This window comes from Tricharina praecox (genome assembly GCF_024521635.1).
Source record: "Tricharina praecox strain CBS 144465 chromosome Unknown BZA05scaffold_24, whole genome shotgun sequence".
Lineage (NCBI taxonomy): Eukaryota > Fungi > Ascomycota > Pezizomycetes > Pezizales > Pyronemataceae > Tricharina > Tricharina praecox.
In genome coordinates this window covers 434,572-448,800 of record NW_026250426.1, presented here as the reverse complement: position 1 = coordinate 448,800, position 14,229 = coordinate 434,572, and the positions used below count along the sequence as shown (strand labels likewise).

Below are 14,229 nucleotides of genomic sequence, written 5' to 3'. Positions count from 1 at the left end.
TCCGTGGCTCGGCCGCTGTTCTATTGGTCGATATGAAGTGTTGACACGGCCATTCATTTTAACGAGAGGAATTCACCTTCGCCGCATCAGTCCTCTTATTCTTCCCCACTCGCTTCAGGGAAATAACTCGGACGGGATTTCCGGTACCGCCAGTCGCGATGAGAACGTCTAGCACACCCGACAGCCTCATGATAGACTTAGGATCGCTGCCAATACCATAGAGGAGGATGTTTGACATGTTAAGCTCAGTCTAATGTGGCCTAATCCGATCCATTCCCTAGCCTGTAGGGCTCACGGATAGAACCTGATGGGTGCGAGTGAGCTCGAAGTGAAGTAAAAGCAGAGAAGTTTTAGCAGCTATTTGCTTCTCTGTGTGGGAATGGGCAACCTGGGTATTTGCAGGTAGACAGCATGAAGCTGATTAATACGCCGTATCACGCCACTGCAATTCGCAACAAGCGATGGTGTGGTGTATGAAATGTCGAGTGAGGTGCACATGAAGGAATCTACTCCACGTGGCTACCATACATCACAGTACCTCCTCACGATTGACACCCCCTAGGGCGCCGACAGAAGAATACCGACACTCGTAGATAGAGAGTACCCAACCCCCCATTGCTCCCCACCATCTCGTGGTTCACATTCCCACACCATACTCGCTCCAAAAAGTGATATCCGAGTGCTCCTTCATGACACAAACTCTGGTGACGAGTTCGGTTAACCCGCTTCCCTGGGCACTAACTAGCGGTTTCGTTTCCACCACGCGATAATTCGCAACCCAACCAACCGCATCGTCGTCACTTCACCCCACCAAGCCGCAACCCCACCACCACCGCCACCACCACCACCACCACTACCACCTACGACCTCCCACTACCGCCCACGAATACATAGCCATGCTCCCCCTCCGCTTCGCCGCCCGCCGGGCCTTCTCCACCAGCCCCACGCTCAAGAACGCCGCCATCCCCGTCGCTCCCGCCAAACGGCCGGTGGGCGCATTCCGCGGCGGGTATGTTCTCCCTCCCCCCTCCCCCCTCCCCGAAGAGGCTCCTTGCAGAGAAAGGCTAAGCGAAGAATAGGATCTTTGGGTTCCTTCTTGGCTCCACCGTCGCCGGCGTGGGAAGCTACTTCTATGTCTACGAGGAGTACAAACTGGCGAACGATCTGTTGACGGAGGATATCGATGTGAGTCTCTCTCTCTCTCTCTCTCTCTCTCTCTCTCTCTCTCTCTCTCTCTCTGTGTTTCGGGTGGGGGATAGAGTTGCAATCGGGAAGCGGCACGCTGACGCGATGATCACAGGCGCTGAGATCCTCGATCGGACGCATGGAGCTGCATCTTAGGGCCCTGGAGGAGGTGGTTGCCGATAACGCCGCGAAGGAAAAGAAGGGCAGGAAATAGGCTGCGGCTATATCTTATAGAGGAAATGGGGGGAAGGGGAGGGGAGAGGTTGAATCGATCAAATAAGACTATGAGATGAGGAATGAGAGAGCTTCTCGGTTGTAGGATGTGTACGGGGGGAGGGGTTTTTTTTGTGGGCGGGGGGCGGGGGGATGAGAGGATGTATAATATGTACTCGGGACGAGGATGAGGATGAGGATGGGACAGCTACGGCTGCCTGTGTGTGATGGATGTTGAAATGGGAGATTTCTTAGTCTTCGTCTCGTCGGTGGCGATCATGGCATGTCTATTTTGGGCCCGTAAACATCTAATCACTCAATCGGTGATAGTTATCAGCAGACGCAACCCGTACAAGCTCTGGTAAGACCTAAGGGATCATTTCTCGTGATCTTGGGCGGCCATATGTTTGCCTAGAGCACCCCGAGCCCGCACGCCGGACCGCTCCCCCTCAAGTCGCCAACGATGTAAGAAACATAGATGTGAAGACAATAGCCTTAATCGGGTCTTCACCGGCACAGCGTCAATCACAACACATGGTCCCAACCGTGCATCCGAATCCGTACTCCGAATAATCCAAACCCCAGCCCATGTCCGTGGGGTCTTTCGAAACCGGAAGTCCGTTCTACATACCAGGTGTAATAGTCAACGTCAACCTCGCCACCACCCTCTCAGATTCCCAGGATGCACCAGCATTATCTCGTACCGCTGCCCGTCTTTGTCTTCTTTGCTGCGCTTCCACAGCGCACATATGGACCGGAGGTTGAACCCATCGTTGACGGCGTAGCCACAGGCCCACAGTCATGGAATATCACGCAGGTACACGACACCACCTACCTAGATAGGTAGATAATTTACACTCCGGACCCTGTTTCCCCCCATGAGCTGGACCAAAAGATGGTCCTCGAGTCCGCATCGATTAGTTCACTTCGGTGGTGTGCTCCGTAAACATGTCCTCCTTGAGGGAGGGCGCCGGCAGACGGCTATGGCCTACCGGGATGGCTGGATTACACCGGCACGGGGCGCAGATTCGTGGTAGGGTACCGAAGTAACTACGAGCTCGGGGCGGCTGCTAACTACGGTAGAGCATCGTTGGTGAATGGGATATCATAGTGGGTGAATGGGCATTCACGAGAGCTTTTGGTATTCCGGTAATGAGATCACGAGGCGCGATAAAAGCTCAAGATTCCCACAATCACCCACGAGTCGCAAGAGCTTTGTTGCAGGCCGAAGCCGCTCGGCGAGCCGACGGTCAACGCTGGTTTTCTTTCCCAGCCGTAGCCGTAGCCAAAGCCAACCCGTGGATTGTGATAATGAGTGATTTGACGCGCCCCCACGTCTTCCGTTTCAGCACTTTTGGTGTTCGGGGCAGCCGATAACATCCTGATCCGATGTATCTCCTCCGCAACGGCTCGTCGAAGCACCTCCACCGTTCCCCCCTGCCAGAGAGGAAGCATACACACTACGAGTAAACAAACCGAAGCGAGATGGGAAGCGAAAAGCTTCATCCTCCCCTAGGCTTCCGCTCCTATGTAAATTGTATTCCTTCTGCTCCCCGCTCTCCAGCGGAACCCTTCCTTTCGGCGTCCGTCCCTCTCCCTGGGGCTTGGGGAGATCCGATCCGATGGCTTGTCTGTCTGCACTTTTCCTTTCCCCTCCGTGCACGGCTCGGATATCCGCATTTGTCCATCCATCCATCCATCCAGATTCCATACCTTCCATACCTTCCATTCCTTCCCCCATTCCTTCTCCTGGATCCACAAGATAGCCCACAGCCTGCTCCGTCGACGTCTTCCATCTCGTGCAATTCTTGGCTCTTGAGAGGTGTTCCCGCCAGCGGCCATATGTTGGTATTCTACGTTTGTGCACAATCATCCCCCCCCCATTTTTCACAGCTATCAATTCCTCGCTTCGCCCTTCCAGTCGAGTGATACCCAATGTCCCACCCAGTGTCCCACCGACCGATCACCCCCGACCCCCCATGTCCCCTCCAGCGCCGGCTCCGGCTCGTCGGAATCCCGCCGTCACTCCCTACGCTAGAGTGTATGTATGTAACACAACACCCACCTGGGTACTCTACTCTACCTAGCAACCCATCCATGGCCGTTAAATTTCCGCGTATATCCAATGGCCGTCGCGTTCTCCCCACGTCGTCTACCTGTGTATCTGGATATTGTACGGTAGATATATGTGATACATAGAGTACTCTACACCCACGTCCGGCGACGCGGGAAATAGAATGTGGCGAAAAGACCAAGTCAATTACATAGGGGTAGTTGGGAGGCACCGCCACGACTCTTGAGTGATGCCCATTGCCCACGCCTATTTCCAGGCCGTCCGTTATGTCCGCTGGGAGTGGTGGCAGAGCACCTACCAGAGTAGTACCTCTGTAGTGACACGAAAAGTTTGGCATGCGTCATACCCCTGATTCCCCTGTCCAAATACAATGTATCCAGGTAGAATCTAGATAGAGTGGAGTGGCTTCCCTCGTGTGTGGTTTTTTAGGGATGGTTACTTCCCAAGTTCCCACCTATCTACTCTACGTATCTCGCCTTTCCCTTCCCTTCCCGCGGCGCGGGAGGGGGGGAGGATTTTTCCTTCCTTCCTTCTTAACGAAATTGGGAGCTGCATTTTCCATATAGGATAGTTAGGATGGAAGGGCGGACGATTGGTACGGTAGGGAATGGAAGCAACATCCGAAATGACAGCGCAGCCAGCGCAGCGCGGCGCGATGAAGGATCAGCAACTACTTTGTATGGTGTGCATCTATGGTGTGTATGGTAGTTGTGTATGGACCTATGTACCAGACCATCGCGCGGAAAACGTATGCTCCGTCCCTAAATTTAGTGCTGGTTACCTAGTGTATCTACCTAGTGGTACTGTGGTACACTGGTACGGGGTTAGTCCGCCGCGCCCGCGCGATGGGCCAAGGTACCTATGACGCAGATGTAGGACAGGAAAGGGAGCGGTAGATGGGATTGATTGGAACGTTGATTGGAAGATTGTGGTACTGGGGGTGGGCAGCGGGCGAGGAGGGCTACAGTGCCACACGCGCGGATATATGGCACGGGAGAGGACTTCGGCCGGTGAAGTGAAGTGAAGTGATGGGAGAAGGACTCGGGAGTCGGGACGGTGGGCTTTGATTGATTAATGAGAGGCCGGAGCGAGAGCGGATGATCTCCGGTCTGCGACAATCCCAATCGCAACCGGTAGTTAGCAGCGAAGGAAGGAGCGAAGGGGCCGTTGCTCTGCCACAGCAAACTCGTCGTCGTCGTCGTCAGCAGTACATAACAATTCGTCCACTCCATAATCCACTCCAGTTCGTCCGTATCCAAGACCCCAAAGCAACATCCCGCCACGTCCCTGGGGCCAGCCAGCCAGCATAGCATGTATGGGTGGCGACCTAAAGCCGGAGATCCCGATCGATCCTCGCTCACCGAGTGGAACATTCGATTCCAATTCTGCCATGTCGACGTCCCTCTAGATAATCCCGGAAAGAAGGGGCGCAGACGAGGTCCGGGATATGTATCTCTCTCTGCCCAGTGCCAACTAGCCCGGATTCGAGAGGAAAGAAAGGAAAAAAAATTCAAATCTCACCCGATGCATCCGTTCCCGTACCCGTCCCTGCACGATGTACATGCGCCTATGTATGTGCCTATGTGCCGGTGGTGGTATGTGCGGGTAGGGATCGATACGAAATTCGGTCAGTTTTCCGATGTCAAACGTAAATGAAAGGAACGCAGTGATGATTTCGGTTTTTGGGGAATCTGTAGTGTTCAACTCGGTGAAGATGTGGATATCGTTTCAACTTTGGACTTTCCGAGATTCGAGGGCTGCAGTGTTGATATACTGCGGTCGTCGGGTGGGATGTCTGTATACGGCATTAATGATGGCTGGCCGGCTGGAGGGAGAGGAAAGGTCTCTTACTGCTACATAGACGAATTAGAGAGGCTTGATGAAGTGATGGCCATGTAATCGAGTGCTGGGAAGGAGGGGCTTCGTCATGGCCAGAGAGGATAGGTATCGTGGGTGGAGCTGGGTCGACGGCCTGGAGGTATATCACTATCCACCGGTTGGATGTGAATGGGGAGAGCTGAGCAAATCCATACGGTTGAATTCTCCGAGACAGTCCAAACGATGATATTGGAGTAGTAGGTAGGGCTGGAGGAGGGAAGAGGAGGGAAGAGGGGAAGAGGGGAAGAGGGGAAGAGGGGAAGAGGGGAAGAGGGGAAGAGGTGCAAAAGCGGAGGCAGATGACGACGACATAGAATAAGAAGAAGAAGAAGAAGAAGACCAGAAATCCGAGCGGTCTTGAGCTCCAACCAACCAAGCACGGGGGATACGTCAATCGCCAAGCCCATGCCCATAGAACCGTGAGCTGCGACCTTATCCAGCTTGTGACGGAATAGACGCTTTATGCGCCCGCGGCAAACGTGCGGGGAGGGAAGGGGCGGTGAGTGGAGTTCCAGTATGCCACACGAGAGGCCAGTGGGTACGATACATGTGAGCTTTACGTGATTGGTGGGACCCTAGGAACAAGTGGGTATGTACATGAGGTAAGATGTAGATATACGTCCAACTCAGACTGTATGTACCCATCCAGCAAGGGCCTGTGGATCATCACTCATGCCAACAGAGCACGGCATACACCTGAGACCTGTACATACCAACTCCATGAAGCTCCGCCGATTCTTCCGCGATTCCTTTCGAGCTCTTCAGCTGGCGGTGATCGTGATTGCTGGCACGGGAAAACCGGTCGACTGGACTTGGTTGCAGGTACATACACATGTACCGGTATCTCAGACAAGTTGTATGTACCTAACTGCTCCACGAAGCTAGAGGTATTTCAGAGATGCACCACCAGCCAACTGGCCCGTCACATCCGGCTTCGATTGGATGGCTGGCCGTGGTTCGCAATGCGCATCCCTCGGGCTGTCGATGATAAGAGCAGTGCACTACACACTCTAACGATTAGTACATACCGGTCTACTATGACCAAAGTACTCAATTCACTCAAGGGCTTGAGCGGCGGCGGCGATGGGAGGGGGCCCGCCTTCCAGAGAACAATATTCTCTAAACGAGATTCCCGAGCAGCCCCTTTTGCACTTCCCTTTTTCGTTAGTACATAGCCGAGTCCATCATGATCGCCTTGCAGCAAGCAAAGATGTGGAGATTTCTCAATTTGTCCCCCCCCCCTCCCCACAGCAGTGATGGAGGAGGAGGAGGGGGAGCAAGAGTGGTTCGCCATGTTTCTTATGATGTCTCCACCGCAATCCAATCCCGGGGGGAATCGGGAAGGCCTCCACCTCGCCAAACCACCCAGCCAGCCAGCCAGCTCCCGGCCGAAGAGGACAATGCCGATATATGTAGCTAGCATTGTGCGTAGGTGGCGTTCTCTAGAGTCGTCTAGAGTCCAGAGTAGGTGGTGATATATAGTTATCGTCTACTCTACTCTGGTTAGATCTGCACTTTGCCTCCTTCTCTACTCTGGGCTCTGGAGTCTAGAGTAAATCCAACACTCGTCGAGTTTTGTACACAACACAGATGAGCCGCTTCCGGAGGCTGGAGCCTGGCAGTGGGCCTCTGCGATTGGCGGGCTGGGCTGAGCTCTGTGATGGGCAAGTAGAGTACTATACTCTATGTACAAGTAAGAAGATATGCATATGGGAAGATGATGTGTGGGGATAGTTACCGGTATGTACTTTCGCCTCCCATATTCCAATGCGAACTTCATAAGGAGATTTTATATCCTACTATCATAGAGTGCTGCACTCCGGGTCGGGTTGATATGTATACTTTGTATAAGTATGTTACCTATTCCACGCGTAGCACCGGTTTTCGAGTTCAGGCGCTTCTTGAAGATAATAGATATCGATTCGATGCGATGCCGTCCGTCCTTAGACTCTCCATATGTAGAGTCTCGCTTGCCTACTATGCCTATGACCATCTCATGCATAGATCGAATGAGTTCCCCAGCGGTACATAACAGCAAGTAAATGCATACCACTCGCAGCTATGTAATCCACCAGCCGTTGAAGCACGGCAGATGGGCCACAGGTGCAGGCCGCAGAGGGAGGATCGAAGCACCTTCACGCAGTGTCACACAGCTTCACGCAGCTTCGCACTCTTCAGCTAGCCCATCGCATACACCCGTACGCAAATAGACAGGTAACCACCCAGAATCCCAGATGGGCTGTGTTCTGTTCGCTACCTATGCTGCTACCTATGCTGCTGCTATGTATGCATACCTCCTAGCCACATAACTATCTATCCGGATATCTGATCCTCGCCATCAGATCAGATCGAAGACTTCTTCTCTCCGAGCCCCATCCCGCCCCGCCCCCCCCGTCCCCCGTCGTCCCGAAGTTCGAACTCCCTCCCTCCATCCATCCCTCCATCCCGCTATGTAAACCACGCTAGAGTAGAGCAGTCGCGACGAGTCGGTCCCACCGTCCCAGCCCGGATGGGATGGGCTGTGGCCGGGGCGCCGTCGCGCCGGTGGCCTAGAATTTAGCACGCCGTATGTAACTACATACACGGTCCAGTAGATGAAAGGACGATTGAGGCAAGAAATCACAGAAGCACAGAAGCTTCTTGGCTAATGTCGATCGTTTTGAGGGATTCGGCGGGTGGGGGGGGGGGGGGGGGGAGTGGCGAGAGAAAGGAGAAGAGAACTTTATCAGTAGAACAACAGAACAACAGAAGTATGATGGACGCGTATGGCGAGAAGGCTGTTGTGTACTCTGCCGTATGCTATTTCTCGGCCGGGGGGGTGGTCTGATTACTTACATGATGAGCCCGCGCAAATTCGCAATTGCAAGCGGATCCAGTGATATCTACATAGAATTCCGCATCGAAAAGAGAAAGAAAAAAAAGCAACAGCAAGAAGAGCAAGAAGGTCTCGCTTTCCCTGACGAACTTGATCCAACGGAGAAAAAAAAGAGGTGTGCATCGGCATACCTGCTCTGCTATAGGTATGAGCTAAGCATACTACGGTATCTATTCTACCCAGCCCTAACTTTAGAGGCAAGTACCGGCCGCGTGTGGGCTAACGAAGTGGACCACGCTCGGCATGTTGCACTAGAGTACCACTATCTGCATACTGCCTCCCAAAATACCCCCAGGCACATGGCTTCGTAATGATCGGTATCTCTCCACCTTAGCTCTTTCTCGCAGGCAGGTAGGCCGGCCGCTGTTAGCTCGGAGTCTTATGCTATCTCCACGCAACCAAGCACTCGTTGCTGGCTGGCTGGCTGGCTCGTTCCGAGTGGGTTTGCCGTTCCGTGTTCGCCGCCTGGTGCAACTGTGACTGACACGAATACCCACCTCTGTATGTACTATGTACCCACTACCTACTATGCTAGTATGTAGATGCACACCGTTCCCGGTGTGCATCCCAAGATAGGGTGCTGAGACTGTGGAGTTGAGTGAGAAGAACGAGGCAAAAAACAAACGAGAGGGGAGGAGGCGCAGTGGCTTTGTTTCGGGATCCTGATACGCATGCGCAGCAATTGAATATTGCGTCGGTGGTCACAGGCACGAGAGCGAGTCGAAAGGTACCTATGGAGTACATAGGATCCGGGCATGTCCCATAGAAACGGAAGATGGCATCGAGGGGGAGGAAGAAGAGGATATAGGTATGAGAAGACGGGGATAGGAAGAAGAACAAGAAGGAGAAGAAGAAGAAGGAGGAATAGAGGTCATAATTTCAATGTTAAGAAGAGGGGTGGAAACGTCGGAGGCCGGGTTGAATGTAGATCTATGGTGCTTAGATATGGATAAAATGAGGTTTGAAGAAGGTGGTTGACACTTACCTGGTTTGATAGGTGTCCGTCTGCCCGACCGCCCGACTGCGATTGTCTATATCGCAGCGGATGGTGATTCATGGTTCTTTCAAGGTGATGTCGATGGTATAATTTGTCGATGGCATGATGGTTGTGGTTGTGGTTGTGGTTGTGGTTGTGGTGGTGATGACGCGCGCGACTGGCTGTAGAAAGGAGAGTGTTGTTGACATCAACGACTGGCCGTCTCCGGAAGGATTCCGGATAGTCCCGCCTGCCTCATTGAACGAACCGCCCTTCTAAGCCCTCTCTCCTCTCTGTCGTCGAGATAGAAGAGTACTCACATATGTGAAGCCGTAGATAGTTCTTTAGCTGTCCGTCTTCCAACCGTAGCTGCCGATGAACCCACACGGAACGACCAAAAAAAAGACGACGACACCGACGCACGTATTCATGCTCCTACGCTCCATCGGCATTAGTGAGCAACTATTCTTCAAGCGCGTTCGCATCATCACCACCACCATCTTCCCCCCCATGCAAAGTGCGTGCCTTAATTGAGCGGAAACTGATCTGCGTCGTCGACCGCCCGCGCCCGCCCTTTCCTTTCGAAACCCGCTTTTGCTCCTTTGCTGAACTCTCTCAAACCCGGCGACTCAGCACATCCCGACGGACAGACAGACGGCCTATCTACTATATCTCCAGTCTATTCCCTGCTGAGCAGAGATCCAAATCCAGCTTGGTCGCTCCATCTTCCCTTCTTTCTCTCAATTCTCTGCCGCGCGCCCAGCCCGCTGCCTGCTTGCTTGCTTCGTTGCTGCTGCTGCTGCTGCTTACTTCCCTTCCTCTTCCATTCACCACCTTCGCTTTTTCTTTCTACCTCTACCTCCCCCTCCTTGGCCGCTTGATCCTCCTCGACCCATCTCTTGTCCGCCCACCTCCGCCCACCTTCCTCCTCCTCCTCTCTCTCCTCTCTCTCCTCTCCCTCCTCCTCTCCCTCCTCCACCACCACCACCACCACCACCACTATCAACCATCCACCTACCCCCCACCAAGCTTCGGGGCCCATAACAATACCAAAACGTACCCAGAGTTAATCGCGGCGCACCACACCCCCCTGCCCGCTCACCGGCTACCTGTTCAGCTGCGGAAGCCAATTGTTCCGCGCTCTGTGTCAAACCGGACCGTAATACAACACATCCTCTGGTGTATCCACCTTCCCGCATCCCCTCCCAGGACACCCGGTCTCAACGGAACGGACACGCTCGACACTTCCGCCTTCGAAACCGGCTCGTTACTTCGCTTCGTTTCCACTTCACCCTGCGAACTCACGACCACCCCCTCCTCGGGCCCTTACCTCGCCTTACCGCTCGCTACACGCTCTTTCGAACGTTTCTGTTTTGCTGCATTTACGGACGGCGTTTTGTTCATTCGATATAGACTTGAAAACCTGGTGAACCCGCACGGACATTCATTTTAGCGACCCAGACGAACATTTCCTTCCGGCACGGCCCTTCGCCGTCGTCTAATCCCGCGCTCGCACTTAGTTACATAATGGCACCGTCGACACCACGGCTGCGAGTACTCTCAGGTGAGTCCCCAAAACGGCTCCCACAACTTTGCGCGCGACACCTTGGGCAACAGCGTGAGTGCGTGAGAATTTTGCTAATCTCTGTGGTGCTCGGACAGTTGGTGGGAATCCGCTCTCAGCATTTCTCTCATGGCGGCTACAAGCAACACATTCCTGCGACGTGACGCTTGTGTGGAAAACTACCTACGAGACCGTGTCCCAATACGGCGTGTCTTTCAAGTATGCTGCCCGTCCCCCTCCCATGCCCCCTCCCTCCCCCCGGCTGCGATGTCTCACCCGGCAACAAGTGTCTAATTTTTCGGTGCTAGATCGAGCAAGTACGGAAATGAGAGGTTCAAGCCACATGCAGGTACGCCGGCGTTCCTTATCTCTCTCCCGTGTCTGTGGCTAATAATTTTTTGATTGAACAGTGGTCCGAACACCCGAGGAGGCCAGCACTATGGCCGGTGGGTTTGACTACGTGCTCCTTTCGGTCAAGGCTCTGCCCGATGTCTACGATCTTGCCTCGATTATCGAATCTGTCGTCACTCCGCAACATACCTGTATCCTAGTCAACACTACGACCGCTCTCGGAACTGAGGCCTATCTTGAGACGCGGTTCCCAACGAATGTGGTGTTGTCCCTGGTCTCCGGTATAGCGTTGAGTCAGCTCGGCAGCAGCGAGTTTGAGCACACCGGTGGGTCGGATATCTGGGTGGGCTCAGCTATAGAAAATGCGAACGTCCCCCAGAGCATCCAGTACGATATGGCCGAAGCACTTGCTTTAACGTTAGCATCTGGCAGTGTCGATTGCCATGTGTCTCTTAATATCCGTCAACAGCAATGGGAGCGGGTACTTGGGTATGTCATCCCTCTGGACCCTGTTTGTTGATTGGTTTTCTAATGTCTGTACAGGCCCATCGCTTTCCACCCTCTCAGTGTCTTGATGGATTGTCCCAACACCACGGCACTCATGGAGAGGCCCGGCTGCAAGCAACTAATTAATGACTTAATCGATGAACTCCTCAGGGTTGCAACGGCTCAGAAATGCACCTTCCCCGCCGACTTCAAACAGAAGTCGATCGAACAACAGCTGAGCGCAGCTTCGGCTACCAATATCATGTACCAGGATTTTGCAGCCCGTCGACCTTTGGAGATCGAGACCTTCCTGGGCTCACCGATAAAGGCTGCCAGAGCTTTGAATGTTCCGACTCCGCACCTCAATACCCTATACCCAATTCTTAGCCATATAAACCAGCAGAATCAACTGAAACAACAACCACTGTCTTCGCCAGGGCAGAATTCGAGACCTGTACCACCATCACAGAGACTTCCCCCGGGGCCACATGGACAAGGACGAGGACCACCGCCGAGAGGACCCCCTCCTGGCAGTCGCGGAGGGCTGGATCCCTCGATGGCTAGACGTGGACCCCCATCGCAGCGTGGTATGCCACCGAACGGGCACCGTCCTCCTCCAGGGGCCAATGGAGATTTTGCGCGTCCGGAACTTTCCCGTCGGAATTCTTTTGACGATGATCTGGAGGAGGAATTTGGCCACATTGCACTTTACGATGACATGGTCGACGGCATCGAAGCACCGCCGCCGCCTCAAGATGATTTCCAGAGGAGAGGACCGCCACCGCACCCGAACGCAGCCGAGCTTGCCCTTAGGGAACGCGAGATGGCGTTACGCGAACGCGAGCAGATGCTGAGGGAACAAGAGAGAGCGGCGGCGGCTCGTCAGCATGGAGGAGGAGGGGGGCGGAGGAAGATGCCTGTCAGCAAGAGCAGGAGTATGTATGGAGATGATGAGGAGGATGACGATTTCGATGTCGATGTCAACCCACCACCGATGCCGCCGGTTGACGTCGATAACTTCGATATGATGAGCGTCACTTCCCGAAGAACCCGACGGGTGGCTAGTGCGAGTCAGCGAAACATTCCGGAGGTACCCATGGCGCCGTCCCGGGGCCGTCTCTCTCTCATGTCTCGCAATAACCGCAACCGTGCTAGCGCTGCTAGTGCGAGGTTGATGAGTGACGTGCCGGGACTACACGACCCCCTTACAGACACCGCGTTGCTGGGATATTCCTCGAACAGATACGGAAACGTTGACCGAGCGGCCATGACGAGCACATCTCGGGCAAACTCGATGTCTTCGCAACGAGTAGACATGAGCGACATCCGGGACAGCCATGCGTTCGGTGGCGGCGCGTATCCCCCGATGCCTAACGGTAACGGTGGTGGCGGTGCATACCCTCCTATGCCGAACGGTGGCGGCGGCGGTGCATACCCTCCTATGCCGAACGCCAACGGTAATGGCGCATACCCTCCGATGCCGAATGCCCGTCGAATGAGCTCATCCCCGGCCGTAACCCATACCAACGGATACGGCCCGCGCAATGGCCACCCTCAGGGAGGATACCGTCCTGATGGCCCCAACAACCGTCCGCCTCCCAAGAACCCCGGTCAAAACGGATATCCGCATCAGGTTGAGCAGCACGTCTCTGATGGGGTAAGACAACCTCCAATCATGAAAGGCCCACCGAGTAACACGGTTCGAAGTACTACGGGTAGCGCTAGTGCGAGCCTAGATAGCGGAAGCGCGTCCACCGGCGGAGAGACATCGGCGTATAGCAGCTCGAGCAGCTTAGAGAAACGGATACCCAACGGGGTGGCTGTTGCATAAGGGCGAACGTGTGTGTGTGTGTGGATACGGTTGCGGTTGATTGATATGGTTGTTTTGGGGTAATGAGTCGATGGAGATAGAGAGAGAGAGAGCTACTTGGCTGTTGCAGTTTTTTCCGTTCTCTTTTGAATTTCGGTTTCTCTTGCCAGTCAAGCCGGTAATTACGTTTTGTTTCTTTCTGTTGGGAAAAGTTGTCTTGTTTGTCCTTCTCAGCAGGGAGTTTGAGATACCACCTTGTGTATTTCTACTTGTTCTTCTGATACGGTGGGATTGCAATGGCATTCGGGTTTTTGTCATTATAGGTGTTTTTTTTTGTGTGTGTTCTTTGGATCTTCTGTGTCTCATTCTCATTCTCTCTCTCTCGCCTTTATTTCTGATTCCGATTGACTCTGCTTCTTCTTCTCTACTCTCATTCAAGATTGGTTTGGGCTCCCTACCTATGGTCGTAATCACCACACTACGCACACACGTTGTTTTTTTCTTTTTTTTTTCTTTTTTTCTTTTCCTTTTCTCCATCTATTTCCTTTGTATTCTTTTATACTACCTCTATTCCCTTACACGTCTTTTTTTTATTGTTTTTTTTATCATTCCCGTAAACAAGGCGGTCGGTCGATCGGTTGGGAGTCGGGGGGGTGGGGGGTTTTTATATTTTTGCGGTTATGGACCGGGGAAGAGGAGGGAAGGCAACGGGGGTATAAAAGACAGATCAAGGGTTTCATACACATACATTACATTACTTACATACATCATCATCATCAGTTTACAAACATTTCTGATCGCGATGATGATGAGAGAG

General features: G+C 53.5%; 2 protein-coding genes across 2 annotated transcripts; both read left to right on the top strand.

The window, feature by feature from the left end:
• The first annotated feature begins 775 nt into the window (after window positions 1–775).
• On the top strand, window positions 776–1,522 carry BZA05DRAFT_407112 (uncharacterized protein). Its single transcript, XM_051484597.1, has 3 exons — window positions 776–1,009; window positions 1,080–1,185; window positions 1,301–1,522. The coding sequence occupies exons 1-3, from the start codon at window positions 897–899 to the stop codon at window positions 1,397–1,399; spliced, it is 318 nt and encodes a 105-aa protein (XP_051336797.1). The 5' UTR covers window positions 776–896; the 3' UTR covers window positions 1,400–1,522.
• Window positions 1,523–10,728: 9,206 nt separating this feature from the next.
• On the top strand, window positions 10,729–13,433 carry BZA05DRAFT_341887 (ketopantoate reductase PanE/ApbA C terminal-domain-containing protein; the record flags this gene model as incomplete). The annotated part of the gene is made up of 5 exons (XM_051481014.1): window positions 10,729–10,765; window positions 10,864–10,984; window positions 11,074–11,114; window positions 11,176–11,605; window positions 11,660–13,433. 5 exons carry the CDS (start codon window positions 10,729–10,731, stop codon window positions 13,431–13,433), a joined length of 2,403 nt encoding a protein of 800 aa, XP_051336796.1.
• Between the last annotated feature and the right edge of the window lie 796 nt (window positions 13,434–14,229).